Source organism: Petromyzon marinus, chromosome 21 (assembly GCF_048934315.1).
Source record: "Petromyzon marinus isolate PM22_M1 ecotype Great Lakes invasive population chromosome 21, UKy_Petmar_22M1.pri1.0, whole genome shotgun sequence".
In the NCBI taxonomy this organism is placed as follows: Eukaryota; Metazoa; Chordata; class Hyperoartia; order Petromyzontiformes; family Petromyzontidae; genus Petromyzon; species Petromyzon marinus.
Window position 1 is genome coordinate 10,096,181 of NC_133687.1, and position 24,012 is coordinate 10,120,192.

A 24,012-nucleotide genomic window follows, 5' to 3' on the forward strand; every position below is an offset into this window, starting at 1 on the left:
AAGGAGAGAGAATATTTCAGAATCGGAATCAGTATATTTATTTAAACTGAACCCGATGAGCTAAGAAGCTCTTTTTCACAGATGTCCAATAGGGGCGGGTCAGAATATTCGAACAAACAGTACATAAATACAATAGGAGTGCAAAGTATACGAAAGATAAACAAATCACTTTAAAAAAACATACAAATAAAACTGAACTATTTTTTTTCTTACCAGGTAAAGCCCACTGAGGTATTGACTTATTTTTCCAGAAGCGACCTTGCTATCACAAACGATAGCTCAACAAGAGCGGCTTATCACGTAGAAATGTACAGGAGCGAAATGCAGGGGGCTCCACTTCGTTCACGAGAGGGCCCATGCCAACCTCACGAGGCCATTATGGCTCTGTCCCCCGTAAACCCCCCGTGCGACCTACTTGCCGCTTTGACCTGGTCGCCGTTGAGAGTAGAGCGCCTCAGCTCAACAGGCCTTACCCAAAATAAACTGACCAAGTGACTTGCGAAATCCATCACTATCCGTCACCCCGAACCACACCGTTGGCAGATTACCGGCACACGCCACCACGCGTGGCACACTTACCATGGTAAGATGCCACGGTGGTGAGATGTTAACTACTTTGCCTGGTGTACAGGAGGTTCTGGGTTCGATCAAAATCCTGATGCCTGTATATTTGGAGTTTGTAAGTTCTCCCCGTGGTTGCGTGGATTTTTCTCCGGGTCCTCAGGTTTTTCCCTCCACACTTAGAATCAATATGCGTTTAGAGTATTTGGCTGCTATAACTTTACACGTAATAAGCCACTTCGTTGGGCTATCATTTATGGCCAGGTCGCTCCTGAAAGAAATATATATAACTCAGTGGGCCTTACTGGTAAACTAAAAATAAAAATTTAAGATGCGTGTCCTGGCATCTCACGCCTTGGTTGCTTTGTTTCATTGGTTTGATCTTGCAGTCGGATATGAAGCTTCAACTGAAAAATCCTCCCGCCAACGACATGCTCCATCACCTCATGAGGCCGCTGCAAATGGTGAGATTGATAGCGTTTGTGAATGAGTGTGCCCAAGGGCTGAGGCCAGAGTTCTATGTCACTACCCGGCTCATGCTTGGATCTGGCTCAAGTGAGCCACGGCTCAAAGCCACGCCTAACCTGAGCCGGCTCCAAGCACGGTCCCAGCCAGGCCTCATGCTTGGGTCTGACTCAAGTGAGCCACGGCTCAAAGCTACGCTTAATCTGAGCCGGCTCAAAGCACGGTACCAGCCAGGCTTCAGGATCTCCATGAACTGAGCCTGAGGCAGGCCACAGCTGAGCCGCTCGTGCGTCTTTAAAATCACCTGAGCGGCTCAATCCTGAGCTGAGCCGGGAATATGCTGAGAGCCCATGGTGTGAGTGCGCGTGAGTGTGTTATTGTGATGGCAGTGGTATTGATGATGATTATGTTGGTGATGATTATAGTTGTGGCAGTGGTGGTAATAGAACTCATGGAGGTGATTATTATTAAGATGGTGACGATGACTGTTGATGATGGTCGATGATGCTGCTGCAGATGGTATTGATGTCTGGAGGGCCAGATGTGGGACGGACAATCTTGTCACCTCCTCTGTCGAAGATCACGGTGGAGTTTATGAAGGCGACCCTCACTTCGCAGGAGAAGGTGCTTTGGAACAACCTGGGAGATGCCTGGACTAAGCCGGAGTGAGGCCCTTTACCTTTGTCGAAGTGCACACACAAACACACAAAGACAAAGATCCCCCATATAGCCTTCAGAGGCTTTTGGGGCAAGTGCTGTTTGTGAGCACCAATGAAAGCCGGCACGGCACACGAGGGGGTTCGGTGGCCAGCACCACGCCCGGCCGCCATTATCTACCCAGTAGCGATTTGTACACACTGCACCAGGTACTCATTTGAGGCTGAGTCGACCTAGGGGAGGCCCAGGATCGGTTCAGATAATCGTCACTGGTGCTGGTCGTGAGTGGGAATCGAACTCGGGTTGCCAACCATTACACTACTGCTCCCTCCACACACATGCACACATGTATACATATACACATTGTACACACAATCCGAAATCAGGCCTTGGATATACGTAATTTTGGACGACCTATTTCAATTGCAATGATCAATAAGTACTGACGGCAAAGGCAATGACGTTACACATATTTACTCATTTAAGGCTGAGTTGCCCGTGGGGAGGACCGGGATTGGTTCTGCTATCACCCATGACTGATGTTCGCTGTGGCCACGAATCGCAACTCAGTTGGCCGGATTCGTCCGGCGTCTCACTTCTCACCTACCCTGTCACGTGGCAATAACACTGACGCATCCAATCCTGAGATCTCGTCAGTTGCCATAGGTATGCAGAATGTCCACGGGAGCCTCGGCTATTCGGCAGGCGAGGCGCGCTAACCCCCGCGCGGTACCGCCCCGTTATCACGCACAGGTCCGAGTGGCCAAAGGGCTGGAAGTCGAGCCCCTACACGCCCCGACTCAAGGAACCGATCGGGAACCAGCTCGGCTTCCCAGCGCAGCCAACGCCGGGGCAGCACATACCTCCATCGCCCTCCACGGCGCACCCCCCCACGGCGTATCCGTCGCAAGGGCACCCGCCGCCGGCACACCCGCCGCCGGCACACCCGCCGCCGGCGCAACCCGCGCCCGCGGAGCCGCCAGAGGCGGCGGCAGTGGCGTCGCACGCCGTCGCCCACAAGTCGGGGTCGCTGGATCGCGGGGAGGTGAGTGCAGGAGAGAGACGATGACGATGGAGGCCGGGGGTGGCGGGGGGGGGGTCGTTTTTCCCACTGCGCTAACTCGAGCAATGCCAGGGCCCGTGCCGAGCCGGCCCCAGCGCGGGTCAGGTGGCACCAGGTAGGTTTTTTTTCCCGCATCCGCTGCTGCAGGGAGAAAATATCGGTGCATATAGAGATGTGTTCGTGTGGGTGTGCAAGCGTGTATGTGTGTGTATTTTCATAGGTGCTCGCTAACAGCACTTGCCCCAACAGTCTGTTGAGGCTATGTGGGGGATCTTTGCTTTGTATTTGTATTTGTGCGTGTATGGGGAGCGGTGGTGTAGCGGTTAGCGTGCCACGCTACGAACCCAGCGACCAGAGTTCGACTCCTGCTCATGACCGGAATATCTGAACCAGTCCTGGGCCTCCACTGGGTCGACTCAGCTTTAAATAAGTACCTGGTGCGGTGTGTAGACATCAGCACTGGGGAGACTAAGGCGGCCGGGAGTGGTGCTGGTCACATCACTCCCTCGTGTGCCATGCTGACCTTCATAGGTGCTCACTAACAATACTTGCCCCAACAGTCTGTGCAAGGCGATATGTATGCATATGTTGAAAGAAAAAGTGCACTTAGCCTGGTACAAGTGCCGTGGTGACATCACCGCCACTTAGTGGCGAATGGTGGTTGTTGTATGATTGAAAACTGCGCCCAAACCAATAAAGATGCTGCCGATTATTTGCATCATTCTTAATTATAATTATAGCTGATAATGATGCTGATGAAGAGTTTGCTTTGTGTTTTTTCAGAGGCTGAACCCAGGCATTGCAGCTTCTCCGCCACAACCGTACGTCCAACTCCCCCACCACCAAGGCCTTGTCACCTCAGAAGCCAACCTTCAAGTCCAACTTTTTTGTTACTCGTCGCGTTTTTTCTCAATTTCATTCCGACCGTCCTACCGGTGTCATTTCCTGAGACATGAGCGTCCCGTTCGGAAACCATCGCAGAGAGCAGTGCATCACCCCGTGTTGGAGAACGGCCCCAGCAGGACTGTGACAGCGGCCCAGCGGCAGGGCCTTTGCCGATTGCTGCGGAGGTTCTCAATCCGAATCCATTGCCAGCCCCAAATAATAATGATGCAAACGTATCGATCATAAACTACGGGCTATCGGCTTTAAAGTGGACGTAAAAGATCCCGTGACATCACTCGTCGCGGTCCAAATGTGCCAAATGTGAAAAAACACCCTTTTAAAATTACAGTACAGGGACTCCTCTACCTATGAACAAGTTAGGTTCCAGAGGTCTGTTCGTAAGTCGATTTGTTCGTAAGTCCAACTTTACTCCTTTCGATTCCAAACATGTTGTACGGCATGTACACTAAACACCGGGAATGGCTTTAAAAGTTGTATAATCTCCTGTAGATGTAGATGCCACTGGTTCTTCACCTTCTGTAGATGTAGATGCCACTGGTTCTTCACGTTCTGTAGATGTAGATGCTACTGGTTCTTCACGTTCTGCAGATGTAGATGCCACTGGTTCTTCACGTTCTGTAGATGTAGATTCCACTGGTTCTTCACGTTCTGTAGATGTAGATGCCACTGGTTCTTCACTTTCTGCAGATGTGGATGCCACTGGTTCTTCACGTTCTGCAGATGTAGATTCCACTGGTTCTTCACGTTCTGTAGATGTAGATGCCACTGGTTCTTCACGTTCTGCAGATGTAGATGCTACTGGTTCTTCACGTTATGTAGATGTATATGCCACTGGTTCTTCACGTTCTGCAGATGTAGATGCCACTGGTTCTTCACGTTCTGTAGATGTAGATGCCACTGGTTTTTCACGTTCTGCAGATGTAGATGCCACTGGTTCTTCACGTTCTGTAGATGTAGATGCCACTGCTTCTTTACGTTCTGTAGATGTAGATGCTACTGGTTCTTCACCATCTGCAAATGTAGATGCCACCGGTTCTTCACGTTCTGTAGATGTAGATGGCACTGGTCCTTCACATTCTGTACATGTAGATGCCACTGGTTCTTCACCTTCTGCAAATGTAGATGCCACTGGTTCTTCATGTTTTGTACATGTGGATACCGCTGGTTCTTCACGTTCTGCAGATGTAGATGCCACTGGTTCTTCACGTTCTGCAGATGTAGATGCCACTGGTTCTTCACGTTCTGCAGATGTAGATTCCACTGGTTCTTCACGTTCTGTAGATGTAGATGCCACTGGTTCTTCACGTTCTGTAGATGCTACTGGTTCTTCACGTTCTGCAAATGTAGATGCCACTGGTTCTTCACGTTCTGTAGATGTAGATGCCACTGGTCCTTCACATTCTGTAGATGTAGATGCCACTGGTTCTTCACGTTCTGCAGATGTAGATGCCACTGGTTCTTCACGCTCTGTAGATGTAGATACCGCTGGTTCTTCACGTTCTGCAGATGTAGATGCCACTGGTTCTTCACGTACTGTAGATGTAGATGCTACTGGTTCTTCACGTTCTGCAGATGTAGATGCCATTGGTTCTTCACGTTCTGTAGATGTAGATTCCACTGGTTCTTCACGTTCTGTAGATGTAGATGCCACTGGTTCTTCCCGTTCTGCAGATGTAGATCCTACTGGTTCTTCACGTTCTGCAAATGTAGATGCCATTGGTTCTTCACGTTCTGTAGATGTAGATGCCACTGGTCCTTCACATTCTGTAGATGTAGATGCCACTGGTTCTTCACGTTCTGCAGATGTAGATGCCACTGGTTCTTCACGCTCTGTAGATGTAGATACCGCTGGTTCTTCACATTCTGCAGATGTTAGTGCCACGGGTTCTTCACGTTCTGTAGATATAGATGCTACTGGTTCTTCACGTTCTGCAGATGTAGATGCCACTGGTTCTTCACGTTCTGTAGATGTAGATTCCACTGATTCTTCACGTTTTGTAGATGTAGATGCCACTGGTTCTTCACGTTCTGCAGATGTAGATGCCACTGGTTCTTCACGTTCTGCAGATGTAGATTCCACTGGTTTTTCACGTTCTGTAGATGTAGATGCCACTGGTTCTTCACGTTATGTAGATGTAAATGCCACTGGTTCTTCACGTTTTGTAGATGTGGATACCGCTGGTTCTTCACGTTCTGCAGATGTAGATGCCACTGGTTCTTCACGTTCTGCAGATGTAGATGCCACTGGTTCTTCACCTTCTGCAGATGTAGATTCCACTGGTTCTTCACGTTCTGTAGATGTAGATGCCACTGGTTCTTCACGTTCTGTAGATGTAGATGCTACTGGTTCATCACGTTCTGCAAATGTAGATGCCACTGGTTCTTCACGTTCTGTAGATGTAGATGCCACTGGTCCTTCACATTCTGTAGATGTAGATGCCACTGGTTCTTCACGTTCTGCAGATGTAGATGCCACTGGTTCTTCACGTTCTGTAGATGTAGATACCGCTGGTTCTTCACGTTCGGAAGATGTAGATGCCATTGGTTCTTCACGTTCTGTTGATGTGGATCCCACTGGTTCTTCACGTTCTGTAGATGTAGATGCCACTGGTTCTTCACGTTCTGTAGATGTAGATGCCACTGGTTCTTCAGTTCTGCAGATGTAGATGCCACTGGTTTTTCACATTCTGCAGATGTAGATGCCACTGATTCTTCACGTTCTGTAGATGTAGCTGCCACTGGTTCTTCACGTTCTGCAGATGTAGATGCCACTGGTTCTTCACGTTCTGTAGATGTAGATTCCACTGGTTCTTCACGTTCTGTAGATGTAGATGCCACTGGTTCTTCACTTTCTGCAGATGTGGATGCCACTGGTTCTTCACGTTCTGCAGATGTAGATGCTACTGGTTCTTCACGTTATGTAGATGTATATGCCACTGGTTCTTCACGTTCTGCAGATGTAGATGCCACTGGTTCTTCACGTTCTGTAGATGTAGATGCCACTGGTTTTTCACGTTCTGCAGATGTAGATGCCACTGGTTCTTCACGTTCTGTAGATGTAGATGCCACTGCTTCTTTACGTTCTGTAGATGTAGATGCTACTGGTTCTTCACCATCTGCAAATGTAGATGCCACCGGTTCTTCACGTTCTGTAGATGTAGATGGCACTGGTCCTTCACATTCTGTACATGTAGATGCCACTGGTTCTTCACCTTCTGCAAATGTAGATGCCACTGGTTCTTCACGTTTTGTACATGTGGATACCGCTGGTTCTTCACGTTCTGCAGATGTAGATGCCACTGGTTCTTCACGTTCTGCAGATGTAGATGCCACTGGTTCTTCACGTTCTGCAGATGTAGATTCCACTGGTTCTTCACGTTCTGTAGATGTAGATGCCACTGGTTCTTCACGTTCTGTAGATGCTACTGGTTCTTCACGTTCTGCAAATGTAGATGCCACTGGTTCTTCACGTTCTGTAGATGTAGATGCCACTGGTCCTTCACATTCTGTAGATGTAGATGCCACTGGTTCTTCACGTTCTGCAGATGTAGATGCCACTGGTTCTTCACGCTCTGTAGATGTAGATACCGCTGGTTCTTCACGTTCTGCAGATGTAGATGCCACTGGTTCTTCACGTACTGTAGATGTAGATGCTACTGGTTCTTCACGTTCTGCAGATGTAGATGCCATTGGTTCTTCACGTTCTGTAGATGTAGATTCCACTGGTTCTTCACGTTCTGTAGATGTAGATGCCACTGGTTCTTCCCGTTCTGCAGATGTAGATGCTACTGGTTCTTCACGTTCTGCAAATGTAGATGCCATTGGTTCTTCACGTTCTGTAGATGTAGATGCCACTGGTCCTTCACATTCTGTAGATGTAGATGCCACTGGTTCTTCACGTTCTGCAGATGTAGATGCCACTGGTTCTTCACGCTCTGTAGATGTAGATACCGCTGGTTCTTCACATTCTGCAGATGTTAGTGCCACGGGTTCTTCACGTTCTGTAGATATAGATGCTACTGGTTCTTCACGTTCTGCAGATGTAGATGCCACTGGTTCTTCACGTTCTGTAGATGTAGATTCCACTGATTCTTCACGTTTTGTAGATGTAGATGCCACTGGTTCTTCACGTTCTGCAGATGTAGATGCCACTGGTTCTTCACGTTCTGCAGATGTAGATTCCACTGGTTTTTCACGTTCTGTAGATGTAGATGCCACTGGTTCTTCACGTTATGTAGATGTAAATGCCACTGGTTCTTCACGTTTTGTAGATGTGGATACCGCTGGTTCTTCACGTTCTGCAGATGTAGATGCCACTGGTTCTTCACGTTCTGCAGATGTAGATGCCACTGGTTCTTCACCTTCTGCAGATGTAGATTCCACTGGTTCTTCACGTTCTGTAGATGTAGATGCCACTGGTTCTTCACGTTCTGTAGATGTAGATGCTACTGGTTCATCACGTTCTGCAAATGTAGATGCCACTGGTTCTTCACGTTCTGTAGATGTAGATGCCACTGGTCCTTCGCATTCTGTAGATGTAGATGCCACTGGTTCTTCACGTTCGGAAGATGTAGATGCCATTGGTTCTTCACGTTCTGTAGATGTGGATCCCACTGGTTCTTCACGTTCTGTAGATGTAGATGCCACTGGTTCTTCACGTTCTGTAGATGTAGATGCCACTGGTTCTTCAGTTCTGCAGATGTAGATGCCACTGGTTTTTCACATTCTGCAGATGTAGATGCCACTGATTCTTCACGTTCTGTAGATGTAGCTGCCACTGGTTCTTCACGTTCTGCAGATGTAGATGCCACTGGTTCTTCATGTTCTGTAGATGTAGATGCCACTGGTTTTTCACGTTCTGCAGATGTAGATGCCACTGGTTCTTCACGTTCTGCAGATGTAGATTCCACTGGTTCTTCACGTTCTGTAGATGTAGATGCCACTGGTTCTTCACGTTCTGTAGATGCTACTGGTTCTTCACGTTCTGCAAATGTAGATGCTACTGGTTCTTCACGTTCTGCAAATGTAGATGCCACTGGTTCTTCACGTTCTGTAGATGTAGATGCCACTGGTCCTTCACATTCTGTAGATGTAGATGCAACTGGTTCTTCACGTTCTGCAGATGTAGATGCCACTGGTTCTTCACGTTTTGTAGATGTGGATACCGCTGGTTCTTCACGTTCTGCAGATGTAGTTGCCACTGGTTCTTCACGTTCTGCAGATGTAGATTCCACTGGTTCCTCACGTTCCGTAGATGCCACTGGTTCTTCACGTTCTGTAGATGTAGATGCTACTGGTTCTTCACGTTCTGCAAATGTAGATGCCACTGGTTCTTCACGTTCTGTAGATGTAGATGCCACTGGTCCTTCACATTCTGTAGATGTAGATGCCACTGGTTCTTCACGTTCTGCAGATGTAGATGCCACTGGTTCTTCACGTTCTGTAGCTGTAGATACCGCTGGTTCTTCACGTTCTGCAGATGTAGATGCCACTGGTTCTTCACGTTCTGTAGATGTGGATGCCACTGGTTCTTCACCTTCTGTAGATGTAGATAACACTGGTTCTTCACGTTCTGTAGATGTAGATGCCACTGGTTCTTCACGTTCTGTAGATGTAGATGCCAATGGTTCTTCACATTCTGCAGATGTAGATGCCACTGGTCCTTCACATTCTGTGATGTAGATGCCACTCGTTCTTCACGTTCTGTAGATGTAGATGCCACTGGTTCTTCCCGTTCTGCAGATGTAGATGCTACTGGTTCTTCACGTTCTGCAAATGTAGATGCCATTGGTTCTTCACGTTCTGTAGATGTAGATGCCACTGGTCCTTCACATTCTGTAGATGTAGATGCCACTGGTTCTTCACGTTCTGCAGATGTAGATGCCACTGGTTCTTCACGCTCTGTAGATGTAGATACCGCTGGTTCTTCACATTCTGCAGATGTTAGTGCCACGGGTTCTTCACGTTCTGTAGATATAGATGCTACTGGTTCTTCACGTTCTGCAGATGTAGATGCCACTGGTTCTTCACGTTCTGTAGATGTAGATTCCACTGATTCTTCACGTTTTGTAGATGTAGATGCCACTGGTTCTTCACGTTCTGCAGATGTAGATGCCACTGGTTCTTCACGTTCTGCAGATGTAGATTCCACTGGTTTTTCACGTTCTGTAGATGTAGATGCCACTGGTTCTTCACGTTATGTAGATGTAAATGCCACTGGTTCTTCACGTTTTGTAGATGTGGATACCGCTGGTTCTTCACGTTCTGCAGATGTAGATGCCACTGGTTCTTCACGTTCTGCAGATGTAGATGCCACTGGTTCTTCACCTTCTGCAGATGTAGATTCCACTGGTTCTTCACGTTCTGTAGATGTAGATGCCACTGGTTCTTCACGTTCTGTAGATGTAGATGCTACTGGTTCATCACGTTCTGCAAATGTAGATGCCACTGGTTCTTCACGTTCTGTAGATGTAGATGCCACTGGTCCTTCGCATTCTGTAGATGTAGATGCCACTGGTTCTTCACGTTCGGAAGATGTAGATGCCATTGGTTCTTCACGTTCTGTAGATGTGGATCCCACTGGTTCTTCACGTTCTGTAGATGTAGATGCCACTGGTTCTTCACGTTCTGTAGATGTAGATGCCACTGGTTCTTCAGTTCTGCAGATGTAGATGCCACTGGTTTTTCACATTCTGCAGATGTAGATGCCACTGATTCTTCACGTTCTGTAGATGTAGCTGCCACTGGTTCTTCACGTTCTGCAGATGTAGATGCCACTGGTTCTTCATGTTCTGTAGATGTAGATGCCACTGGTTTTTCACGTTCTGCAGATGTAGATGCCACTGGTTCTTCACGTTCTGCAGATGTAGATTCCACTGGTTCTTCACGTTCTGTAGATGTAGATGCCACTGGTTCTTCACGTTCTGTAGATGTAGATGCTACTGGTTCTTCACGTTCTGCAAATGTAGATGCCACTGGTTCTTCACGTTCTGTAGATGTAGATGCCACTGGTCCTTCACATTCTGTAGATGTAGATGCAACTGGTTCTTCACGTTCTGCAGATGTAGATGCCACTGGTTCTTCACGTTTTGTAGATGTGGATACCGCTGGTTCTTCACGTTCTGCAGATGTAGTTGCCACTGGTTCTTCACGTTCTGCAGATGTAGATTCCACTGGTTCCTCACGTTCCGTAGATGCCACTGGTTCTTCACGTTCTGTAGATGTAGATGCTACTGGTTCTTCACGTTCTGCAAATGTAGATGCCACTGGTTCTTCACGTTCTGTAGATGTAGATGCCACTGGTCCTTCACATTCTGTAGATGTAGATGCCACTGGTTCTTCACGTTCTGCAGATGTAGATGCCACTGGTTCTTCACGTTCTGTAGCTGTAGATACCGCTGGTTCTTCACGTTCTGCAGATGTAGATGCCACTGGTTCTTCACGTTCTGTAGATGTGGATGCCACTGGTTCTTCACCTTCTGTAGATGTAGATAACACTGGTTCTTCACGTTCTGTAGATGTAGATGCCACTGGTTCTTCACGTTCTGTAGATGTAGATGCCAATGGTTCTTCACATTCTGCAGATGTAGATGCCACTGGTCCTTCACATTCTGTGATGTAGATGCCACTCGTTCTTCACGTTCTGCAGATGTAGATGCCACTGGTTCTTCACGTTCTGTAGATGTAGATACCGCTGGTTCTTCACGTTCTGCAGATGTAGATGCCACTGGTTCTTCACCTTCTGTAGATGTGGATGCCACTGGTTCTTCACGTTCTGTAGATGTAGATAACACTGGTTCTTCACGTTCTGTAGATGTAGATGCCACTGGTGCTTCATGTTCTGCAGATGTAGATGCCACTGGTTCTTCACATTCTGCAGATGTAGATGCCACTGGTTCTTCACGTTCTGTAGATGTAGATGCCACTGGTTCTTCACGTTCTGCAGATGTAGATGCCACTGGTTCTTCACGTTCTGTAGATAACACTGGTTCTTCACGTTCTGTAGATGTAGATGCCACTGGTTCTTCACGTTCTGCAGATGTAGATGCCACTGGTTCTTCACGTTCTGTAGATGTAGATGCCACTGGTTCTTCTTCTTCTGCAGATGTAGATGCCACTGGCTCTTCACGTTCTGTAGATGTAGATGCCACTGGTTCTTCACGTTCTGTAGATGTAGATGCCACCACTGCCGTCTATTGCGCGGCGGTTGAACTTACGGACTCTTGGTCCGAACAGGCAACTGGACATACGGACAGGTTTGTTCATATCTCTGAAAGTTCGTAAGTCAAATGTTTGTCAGTAGAGGAGTCCCTGTACACAGCAATCATCGCCTCCTTACTCTGGAAACCCACACGTTTTAAGTTTCAGTTCACGCAGTCGAACACGTACTCATTCAGTAACGTCCAATTCTATCTTGCGTGTTTCGTCTGTTGCGTCTTATCAGCTCACGGCCTCCGCTGGTAAAGTTCGTGAAGGCAAAGTACGATTTTGTGGCCCGGAGCAGCGCAGAACTGTCAATCAACAGGGAGGAGACTCTGGAGGTAAAACTAATCGCTGCGTTGGCAGTGGTGTAATGACGTCGTAAAGTAAAAAAAAAGGCGATTACATTTTCTTGGTGCAAAATACGCCTCCTGACGCACATCTGTCTGACCATGCAACAAAACATTTTTGTACGAATGGAAGGGTTGCCACTTTTTTTCACCGAACAAACCCAGTGACGTATTTCTTAGTCAGCCTAGACCTATCCGAACTGCGCGGTATACAAGAACTGCAATAAAGTTCTACGCGATACCACTCGCTCAACGTGCAGGTTGTCGCAGACAATATTATGTTCAAAATTAACTTTTGGGTTGAACCATGTAATGATCTGGGAATGATGTGTCATAAGACCCTTCACCACCCGACATAGCCACATGAATGAAATTGCAATTTGTACAAGCAGTTTAACGTGCTGATTATTGTGTTAATTCACCAGTAAGTTGAAGTACAATTCTCACAACGAAATGTATGTGGTAACCTGAACATACATGCACATATATACAGAGACCCCCCCATATAGCTCTCACAGACTGTTGGGGCAAGTACTGTTAGCGCGCACCTATGAATGCCGGAATGGCACATGAGTGGGTTCGGAGGGGATGTCCACGCATCGCACCAGGTACAAATTTGAGGCTGAGGCAACCTAGGGGAGGCCCAGGACCGGTTCAGATAATCGTCACTGCTGTTAGCCATGAGCGGAAATCGAACCCAAAAAACTATTTTATGGATGATATTGGTTGCGAAAGCCTACGTGTTAAATGAACATACATAAGGACTTGCACAAACGCCTCCAGTGACTGGCCGCTGTGCTTCCTCCCAGGTCCTGGATGACAGCAGCAATTGGTGGAAGGTGCAGAACGAGAACGGATCCGTTGGCTTTGTTCCCAGCAACATGGTCGAGCCCCTGGTGAGTGGTCAGCGGCGTCTTGTGATCGGAGCAGGTTTATAATTGCGGTCACCAGAGCCAGACCATGGATCACACGATCCAGCACTTCCCGTGTCACTAATTCACAGACCACTTGCTGTCGAATTCACACTGGTGGTGGTGGTGGTGATCATTTTTTCTATGGAGTGACAATGATTATGATGGTCTTGAAACTGGGCGGTGGTGGTGACAGCGTTGATGATGATGATGAAGATGATGATGATGGTGGTGACGATAATGACCATCACAATGACAATGGTGTTGATAATGACGATGACATTGATCATATTGATGATGATAGTGATGATGAGTATTACGATAATGCTTATGGTGGGGATGATGTTTATGGTGATAGTGGGGGTGGTGGCGGGATTAATCATGATGATGGTGGTTGTTGATGATGATGATGATAAAGATGATGATGATGGTGATGATTGTGCTGATTGTGATAATGATGCTGGTAGTGGTGATGATGATCTGTCCCGAGACCTCCTGTCAGCGAGCCTTCAACACTTCACGTGGCCTCAAAGTGCACCTGGCCTGGCACAGGCGCTGTGGTGAATGGCAGGTATTGGTATTGAATAATGATTATGATAATGATGATTATCTCATTGCAGAGGAAAGGCAGAAGCCCCCATTCCGCCGGACTGGATAGGCACTTCTTTGATGACAACGCAACCTGTGAGCACCACCATCACCACTACCTTTACCATCACTACCACCACGACCACTACCGCGACCTCTATCGCTGCTATCAGCACTACCACCATCAACCACCACTACCACCATCAATACCATCAACATCTCTAATATCTCCATCACCACCATCACCACTAAGACCCACCATAACCACAACCACCACCACTCCCGCTATATCTAGCACTAATATTTTGTGCTACGAGAGAAATGTTACATACTCTGAATAAGGGCCACTGCCCAAAACATCGTCTACTACACACCCTTCCTTTAAAGGCCACAGTGTTCTTGACCAATGTGCTGAGTTTTATTAAATGCACCGTGGAGTGAGTCGTGCTCACCGTAGTATGTGTGTATGTACGTTGAACTTGTTTTATACATAGCGAACAAGAGTGTTAAAGAAATTAGTTTTTAATTTAGAAGTCTCGTTGGGGTTTGACGTCTGGGTCGCATGGGGCATGAGTCACGTGGCATTGCCACTGTTTTCGCTAATGAGGAACTAGTGGCAGAGGGTGGCATCAGTGTTCGTGGCGAAGCCGAGGCCCCTGTCTCACCACTCGCCTTGCCCACCGTGGGTGAAAACGTTGATCTCAATTTGCCCGCCGCTGAGGAATGCGGACGTTGAGAGAGGCATAGAAACACGGCTTTAGCGTGATAGCGTCATAAATTGCCGTGCTGCGCACTGCGTGGTCGGCAGCAGAAACTAATGCCCGTCCCGTCCTTCCGACGACAGACAGCGAGCCTGAACGAAGAAAAGACCCATTCGACCGTAAGTATTCAAACATAAAATCGGTGAACATTCAGGCACCGTTTTACGCCGTTTGTTTGCTAGGTGCCCTGGCATTTTGAGTCTTGGAGGGGGGGTGGAGGGGGGGGGCTGTGCTCGTCAGCCGTGGTGGAACTCCGAATCGAACCGCTGGCTCAGTTGCGGAGGGTGCGTGGGGCATGGTCAGCGAGGCTGTCTGAAAGAGGCAGCCACCTGCAATGGCCAGACAGGACGTTGTTGTTGTTGGCCGTCGCCTCAGATCGACGATGACCGGCATGAGAGAAGGTTCGGTGAATATATCCTAGACACATCGCACGTGACGCGCTCAGCAATGTAACGCTGTCTATTTCTGTCGCTATCTCTCTTGGTGTCTCAGTCACTCAGAATCGATCAGCGAGTTATTTTATTTCCGGCAAAAAAAAATCTGAAACATGACCAATAAATAATAACAAACGACCAGTTGCTACATCACCAATGGCTTTACTTGTTCTGACGTCTTCTTTCGAATGGCAAAGTGAAGATTTACAAAATTATTTGAGTATATCGAGAGGGAGCAAGATGGCATGACCTTCATGTGGTGCTCTTGTCGAGAGAGAGAGAGTCTCTCTCTCGATCTGAGCAGCGCACAGTCAGACAACACAACGAATGTAGTCAACTAGCTACCGCACGGCGACCCATCGTACATTTGGTATGAGCAACGTTGTGGCTTTACTCATGGCATTCAGTGATGCCGCAGTGGCTCGACGTTGTCTCGCTCGCCAGGTATGGAGGTCGTGGGTTAGATCCCGATCCTGACGCCTGCTGTATATTTGAGCTTGCATGTCTCTCTCTCTCTCTCCCAGTGCTCGCGTGGGTTTGTCTCTGGGACCTCCAGTTTTTCCCTCCACATTCAGAATTAGCATGCGTTTAGAGTATTTGGCTGCTTTAAAGTTCCAGATGATAAGTCACTTCGTTGAGCTATCATTTGTGACCAGGTCGCTTCTGATAAAGAGCTAACGGCTCAGTAAGCTTTACCTGGCAAATAATAAAAAAAAATATTTAAAAAAAGTTTCTTCACAAGCACGTATCTCTCTCTGAGTCACCATCTCTCTCTTCACCTACCCCTCCCATCTCTCTCTCCCTCTCTCTGCGTGTGTTCTGTGTCTCACGTTTGCTCCCCCCCTCACTCTCCAGGCCGCACCACACAGATGGACCTCCTCACGATCGAGCTGCAGAACCGGCTCATGCTGGCAGCCAAGCCGCCCGCGAGCCACGCGACCCACGTGACCCGGGATTCCTTGTCCGAGATCTCGATCCACTCGCAGCCGGCCGACGTTCAGCTGTGGCTCAGCACGCAGGGCTACCACCATCGGTGGGTCGCGAACAAACTTCCGCCACCACCTCCCGCGTCAAACGTCAGAGCTGGAAAAAGGCCAAAGGGCGCTTGGCGTTACCCACCCCCTGTCCTGGGTTTTAAACTATGAAACGAGCGTGTAATGCAGTGGTTAACGTACTGCTCTACGAACCCAGCGACCCGAGTTCGGTTCCCGCTCACGGCCAACACCAGGGACGAATGTCTGAACTGATGCTGGGTCTTCCCTAGGTCGACTCGGAGTTAATTGATTCCCTGGTGCAGTGTGTAAACATCAGCGCCAGGGAGACAGAGACGGCCGGGCATGGTGCTAGCCAACCACCCCTTGTGTGCCATGCCAGCCTTGTATGAATGTACATTGAACTTCTTTCGCATCATACGCAGCCAACTGTGCTAATCGGAGGTGCGAGGAAGGACAACAAACTAACAGCACTTGTCCCAACAGTGTGTTAAGGCTATATTGGGGGATCTTCGTATTTGTTGTGGGTATACAGGACTCAGGCCCACCTGACTGGCATCAATGGGGATCAGCTGTTTGCGATGTCACGCGATTACATGATGGTAGTCTGCCCTGAGGAGGGAGCTCAGCTCTACAGCCGCCTGGACCAGTACAGACCTCACAGCTGGGTGAGTGGGCACAACGATCCCCCCCTCCCCCCCGCCCTCCATCCTTACCAAGCGATAGGGCTCGCGTGCACCATCTCCACCACAATAAAACTCAACAATTTTCATTTTAACCAGGTAAAGCCCACTGAGCAACCTGGCGATCACAAATGATAGGTCAACGAAGCGGCTTATCGATAGCAGCAGCCAAATACTCGAAACACGCGATGTTGATTCTAAATGTGGAGGGAAAAACCGGAGGACCGCGGAGAAAAATCCACGCAACCATGGGAGAGAGATATACGCATACTCCAAATATACAGCAGCAGGCGTCAGGGTCGGGATCGAACCCACGACCTCCTGTATACCAGGCGAGGTAGTTAACACCTCCTAGCCACTGTGATGATGATGAGAGAGACACAAACTCGAAAAATACAGCATGCGTCAGGGTCAGGATTGAACCAACGACCTCCTGTATACCAGGCAAGATAGTTAACATCTCCTAGCCACTGTGGCGTGCAACCACCGCCGGCCACGGCGAGGCTCGTAAACGCACCACAACAACACCCACAGCTACACGCCAAATACCCACAGCCACCCACCTACACACCGATGATGCCCACAGCTACCCGGTAGCCATGGATGGTGCCGTCATGTAACAGTGGGCACGCTGGGATTGCAATCCAGCGCGCCGTACCGGGTGACGAACTCGTGACGTGCTGTGAGTTTTCATGTTGGATCATGTTTGTGTTTTCGCTCAGGACCAGAATTTCAGCGACGACCTGGGGAGGCGGATGCTCATGATGCAGAAGTACAATTAGCTGCAAACCCATCATTCCAAGAGAAAACATTTCGGTCACCATGACTCTACCGGGCCTCCAAACTCTTACACCTTAAAGACCACCCAGAACCCAACGTTCCGCATCCACAAACCTTCCCTGTTACAAGTTTCATCCCGGTACAGTGATGAGCACGCCTATCTTGTAAAGCAAATGAAATGGGTTTAAATCCCAGTCAAGGAAAGCACATTTCACTCATTACGCCAACTGCCCGTTATACTGCAGTTGGTCGATTGGCGACATCGAGTACAGCAAATCCTTCCGTCTCGCAGGTTTAGCTATCGCGGTTTTGCAACTGCGCGCCAGACCTGTTGAGGTACAGAGTTCGTCGATCGCGCCCCTGTGTCTCGTCGTAACTGCGCTGCTCGCGATGACGCTGCCGCGGAAGAACACGCGCGGCGCCATCTTGCCTCCATCTTGTCTCCATCTTGTCTCCATCTTGTCTCCCAAGTGGCATGTCGCGGGTGCCAGGCCACGCGGTGTTCCCAGCCTCCAGTCAAGAGGAGGCAGCAAGGTTCAGCCACTATCGATTTTTCTTCCTGTATTGCACAGCACTGTGCACGGATACTACGTGTACAGTCTTGTATACTACATTTAAAACCAAATCATTCTATACATTTACCGTAAAAGTTATATTCTAACACTACAAAGTATATTTTACACTCAAAATGCTTCCTGTTTAATGGGTCGGGTCATTGTAGGGCAGCGTAAAACCAAAGCAGGGGGGTGTGGGTGCCGTATTGCGAACCGTGAAACCATTGATGCCTCTGAGTTTGCGGATTGTGGATTTGCTGATTGCAGCCACTTTAAAAACATAAACCCCCCCCGCCCCGTGATGGGCAAGGGTTTTGCTGTTTTGTGGTCCGGTAAAGTGTAGATCCTCGATTTTTTTAACAACCTATGTGGTCGGATGTGTTCGTGCGCAATAGCTGAACGTCTCCTTGAGCCAAACACATGTTCTGTGCGAATGGCATTAGGGCGTGGGTGATCAGGATGGCCGGATAACACGCGCAAGGCTGCGAGGGGTGCCAAAAATGTATAAATACAGTGAACTTCCACAGTTTTAACTGATTTGACAGATGCACCACAGAGGTGAGGGGTGTCCAACAGGTAACACACATTCTGTGTCTTTTGGTAAAATCATGTAGATAGCTTCAAATCAAGATCATGTAGATAGGTTCAAAAAAATAACAAAAAAACTACGACGTTTCAATCGCAACACAAGCGGTCGTCATCAGCAAAAGGGGGGGGGGGGGGTTAGCTTCCAAAGGCAAACTATTTATAAGGGTTTGAAATGGGTGTAGCCCAAATGTTAGCAGCCAATGTTAAAGCAAGTGGTGGGCAGCCAACCCGACGGTGGTTGGTTTTCCACCAATCAAAGGGCTGCCAGGTGAAAATTAGCATGTTAACGAGAGATTAGCTTGTTAATGACAGATTAGCATGCTAATGACAGATTAGCGTGTTAATGAGAAATCGCAGAGCCGCAACGGAGGGGTCTGCGCGCGAAATGACTGTGTTGGTGTGAAGCTTGTGAAATGGGCGTAAACCACAACTAACATTGGAAGGTGGTAGGGTGGGAACATCACAGCCAGTTATGATTTAAACTGGTTGATTACGTCCTTCCAATGATTGCTCAGTTTGTATCAATTTTCTCGTTTCAAATTGTGTCTGTGTCTATATATGTGGATGGCTTCATGAACGAATCTTTGTTGATAGAGAGTGGGCTTGCAAAGTACCTTCGTCTTAGAGAAATCAATTTCGTGTGAGCCCACCGCATTAACCACCACTTGCATTAACATTGGCTGCTCACATTTGGGCTACGCCCATTTCAAACCCTTATCTACAGTTTGCCTTTGGAAGATAAACCCCTCTTTTCCTGAAGACGACCACTTGTGTTGCGATCGAAACGTCGTAGTTTTTTGTTATTTTATTTGAACCTATCTACGTGACTTTACCAAAAGACCCAAAGAATATTAATTCCTGCAGTCACGAAAGCTTTAAGTCAAGAGGTAACACACAGTTTAACATGTAGTAGACTTTCGCGGCCAATATTATCCATAAGGGGTTTTTGGGTTAGATCGCATAACAAAAAGTAGTACAAAAGTAGTACAACAGCAGAACTCGAATGGTAAATGTTGTGGGTTTACTCTCCAACACACCAGTGTGCTGTACTCGTAACGAATTGGCATGTTTTGTTTACGTGACAAACCCTACTAATTGGCTGTGTCGGGTGATGGCGGATTTAACAATATTTATATTTTCGTGGTCCAACCAAAAAAAACTTCTATTATGAAGGTAACACAAAAAACATACAAAGACAAGATACTTGACGGGCCCATTTTGAAATTAGGAACAATGATTTGTGCATATTGGACGCTTACACATGCACCAACATCTTAAAGAGCCTTGCACGATCCAATGTTCAGCTGTAGATTTTTTTTTATTTTCGCCGAGAGGGGATCCCCTGATGACAACTGTCTTCAGGTTAGACCCACGATTCTCCCTTAAGGGGGCTTACATTCTTCGATGGACTCAGGGTGCCGTTTAAGCTCAGGCTGGTTCCTTGAGTCAAACCTCGTTCGACATTGCCACTCCTCGCCGATTGTCGGATGTGGAAAAGCAGTCTGTGTGTGGTCCCGTGTGACTGCGGTCTCTCGCAGTGCTAAAACTGGCTGGGACTGGTGTAGATAAAGCAGAGGTGGCTATTGGTGGGGGGGGGACGGGGGGCACTGTTTGTTAATATTGCATTCAAGGCGAATCACTCACGGGTGGAAAGTAGCATTTAGAATCGCAATCGTAGAGAAAAAGCACAAGAAAAATCATCGCGCATGGCTTCCATAATCCCTTTTCTCACGTGCATGTTTGGCCTCGGAAGTATTTAATTGGCAAAGAATAATGTTACCTTCCGAGCCGCACAACGAGATGATGTCACACAGCGCAACCTTTTGATCAATTTTGTCAGGTTTCCCCGAATAGTAAAGCTAGTTTACGCTAACATTACATTTATGTCGTGTAACCTTTACGAGCGTTATCCTGACCTCCCTCTACAGGCAGACGAACACAGCTAATGCATTGTTGTCCTTCCCCCACACACATAGCATGGTTGGCTACGTACGGTGTGAAAGAAATTCAACATACATGCACAACGCTTTCAATCTCAGTTGTAAAGTGATCCACGTTTGTTCTTGGGTTTTAGGCCACGTGGTAATTTTTGCCAATATTCTTGTCATTAGTGCTCCACCACCGGACAAAGATTTTCACATTGACAACGATATTATTTCACAGGCGGCTTTTCGCTCCAACTGCTTGGGAGCGTCATCAGACCGTGAACTCAGAAATCAAGGAGCGAAACGCCATCGTACGCCGATGTTGCATTCGGTCGTGAAAAATCTTAAACCACCGGAGAGAGAGAATACATTGGCCAGGTGTGAATAATAATATCTTTGTAATCGTGGCAATATTGTCGGTTTGGTGGAGGGTTAGCGACAAGAATATTGGCCCATATATGAATATGGACCATTGTAATCGGTTATGAAAGCATGTTGCTTAACGATCGATGTAAAATGTTTGTGACAAGTGTTTGCGGAACTGTGAACTCTAAAAGTGAGATGCAAAGCGAAAGTGAAAAGGAAGCAACGCGAACCAGGATAGAGCCGAGTGGAATCATCGATCAACACGTTGGCCAATTGAGGGGGCTTGACACACGGGAGCAGGAATTTGAAACTCGCCGATGGTGACAACAACAACAAACCGGGGAGCCGGAATTTGAGCAGTGAATCGAGAAAATAATGCCCCATTGCCGCTGATCGAAATTAATGTTCTCATCGAGTCAAATGGCTCCCAATTATGTTTGCGGGTCGCGGTCTTCCTTTAAACATGTAGAGCAGCTGTGATTATTTGCTTCAGTGATTGCTGCATATGTATAGAGAAACAAATATGTTGCCGGATGCGGAGCCGAGATGCGGTAATTATCCAGCGCTTTCAAGCCATATGTCTTAACGCGTGCGCAATTTGTTCAAATGTAGTGTGCCCGCTTTGTCTTTATTTATCGCGATACGAGGTGGCTGAGTGGCTCTTGGGGGGGACTCTCATCAATGGCCATGTCAGAGCGACAGCCAACGCCACTGAGATTTTGGGTTTGAAATCCGTGCCAGCCACCCATGATTTAAACCGTCTTCTCCAGTGCAGTGAGATTTGATTGTAATGGGCTGCACACAAATGAATCGTAAAAAACACTGCTTATTAAATGTACAGAAAGAATTGAAATGAAGTTGGAATTCATTTCGCATAAAAAACTAAAAAATATATGTGCGTTTCGAATTCTTAAAGCCATAAGTTGTGCAACGTGGTTGCAGGCAACCGAATCGCTCTTTTGTTGACGTCATTGCAAGCGGTTGGGAGCAGTTGCGCAACCAGTTGCTGACAGTAGAGAGACTCTACTTTAAAGTAATCTATCAGCTCGGCAATTTGTGGCCACGTATTTCATTTGCTATTTTTTATCGCTGCAATCCCTGACCAGGGTGGCTTTATTTCCTCGTTGCGCAACTACCCACTCAGATGTGGACAAAGCGGTTGTGGGTGATGATCTCGGCTTGCGAGGAGATTCACAACTCATCGCTCGAGCGTGGGCCCAGCTTTAAACAGACACACACGCAACAATTGGTTGGGATTGGTTCGCAGTGAAAAAATTGTAGTTGTAAGCACTGCTTATCCCTGGTATAGGAATGTTTTGATATTTGAATGCACGCATACACAATAAGGGCATGGGCAGAGAATTAGAACGGCCGTTCGTGTCTCACAAAATAACAGCACAATAAAGTTCAATTCCGGTTTGTTTCACGTCGCATTAAAACACAGAATTGAATCTTCACTTGGTGGCCTGCTTTGTGAGCGTGTTTGACATCACACCAGGTTAACCTCGGGGTTAACCTTGGGGTTAACCCCAGTGCATTGGTTATGCAGCGGAGGGTTTTGGCCATACTTCACCATGCCGGGTTGGTGAAGGGAACGCTCGCCCCTTGCCGGGCACCTGACTGCCGTGGTTCACCCAATCGAGTGGCGCTGCTCGAGTCTACAGGCACTCAAGCCTCGTCACCTCGACAACGAAAGTGTCCCATCGTCGTCCTGTCCGCTGTCCATCTCACGAGGTTGACATCTGCGTTGATCGGTGCATCAGGATTGCTTCCCGTCGACGGCCGAGGAGCCCTAATATTCTGACGTTCAGATCTTCCCGCAACTCGGGACACTCCTGCTGCTCACCAGTGGATGTCTCACTTCGAAGCTCCATTGTAATGAAGGTGGGTCGATGGGGGGCAAGGATAATAACGGAGTACTAAGTCAAGCGGTTGAACACGTTTGGGAAGGATGTCCACCGAGGAGATGGAGTGGTGAAATCAGTCCGTGCGCGAGTGCTCGGGGGATTATGGCATTGTAGGGGTGTGAGTGAGAAGCGACCTGGGCAAGTTTTCATCCAGCAGTGCATTGATCATGGCTCACGATGAATCCCCAGTGCCAATTCAACACAAGATGCACATTGCTATATACAACGGGCACTGGAATGACGATACATATGTATGTTTAACTTATTTTGCACTATACGTAGCCAACCCGTGCTAAATCGGAGGTGCGGGATTCATACCTGTGGCTGTAGTGTGACTAGCCGTCATCACCTTTCCGTAAAATTATCCTAGTTGATTACAAACGCAACATAGAAGACCAAACCGCACAGCTTAAAACACCTCCCCGCCTTCCCCCCCAATTTTGTTTAAATTTGTAGCCAAAATAAATTTCTACACATCCTACATACAATAAAGTAAATAGTATCTGCACACATTAAGGAGGGGTGGGGGGGGGAAAGAGAGGACATCAGTGGGGGGGCGACTGGCGAGGTTCGAAGCGCCCAGAAGCGCTCCGCATGAGGTTGAGGAAGGCGGCCACGTGCCGCCAACATTCTAGTGGACTACAATTGGAAGAGTTGGGGACTCTGTGATATGGAGAACAAGGGCTGTCCATATTCGGCACTGCGGGCTGTAAATACAAGTGTGATGCCCGTCACATGGTAACACGACTCGTCGTGTGTAGCTTTTATTTCTTTATTTGTTGGACCCCATTGTGACAATAATACTGTGTAATTTAAACGTGAAACGCTATTCACAGTATTCACTCACTCTTGAATAGAGAGAATATTTCAGAAGCGCGACCAACCACAGACAAGCGGGAGAGGAAACAGCAAATTACCCCAAGCTTTGCGGTCCTCTTCATACGAAGAAGACTTCGACGAATTAAAGAATGTTTACAAGTGGGGAAAAAAATCGCAGTACCCAGAGAAAACCCACTCGTGCGAGGGGGCAACGTTCGAGTCCGTACAGATGGAAGGCGTGGAGTCCACATTCGATGCACTGCCATCTCCTCGCAAGGCAGGATGGCGCTGTGGTTCGCGTAGTATGATGAGCCAGGTTACCTGAGTTCGATTCCCACTCATTCCCAATAACAGTTACGAATATGTGAACTGGTTCGAGTTCGTCTCAGCCCTTTTTTGAGTTGTTGATGCAGTGTGTAAATTTAAGGCGTGGTATACAAGCAGTCCCCGACTTACGAACGTATGACTGACGAACATCCACCCTTACGATTGAACCGCCAGTT

At 47.8% G+C, this 24,012-nt stretch overlaps 1 protein-coding gene across 1 annotated transcript in view; it reads left to right on the forward strand.

Annotated features, from left to right (window-relative positions):
- Positions 1 to 22,240, forward strand: part of LOC116944646 (epidermal growth factor receptor kinase substrate 8-like) — a 51,936-nt gene extending 29,696 nt beyond the window's left edge. The window contains exons 12-22 of the mRNA XM_076068543.1: positions 951 to 1,025; positions 1,543 to 1,691; positions 2,437 to 2,728; positions 3,530 to 3,567; positions 12,096 to 12,192; positions 13,011 to 13,097; positions 13,733 to 13,796; positions 14,545 to 14,580; positions 15,751 to 15,928; positions 16,423 to 16,555; positions 17,293 to 22,240. Coding sequence (XP_075924658.1) covers positions 951 to 1,025; positions 1,543 to 1,691; positions 2,437 to 2,728; positions 3,530 to 3,567; positions 12,096 to 12,192; positions 13,011 to 13,097; positions 13,733 to 13,796; positions 14,545 to 14,580; positions 15,751 to 15,928; positions 16,423 to 16,555; positions 17,293 to 17,352 — 1,209 coding nt within the window. The 3' untranslated portion in view covers positions 17,353 to 22,240. The remainder of the gene's footprint in view (positions 1 to 950; positions 1,026 to 1,542; positions 1,692 to 2,436; positions 2,729 to 3,529; positions 3,568 to 12,095; positions 12,193 to 13,010; positions 13,098 to 13,732; positions 13,797 to 14,544; positions 14,581 to 15,750; positions 15,929 to 16,422; positions 16,556 to 17,292) is intronic.
- The last annotated feature ends 1,772 nt before the right edge of the window (positions 22,241 to 24,012 follow it).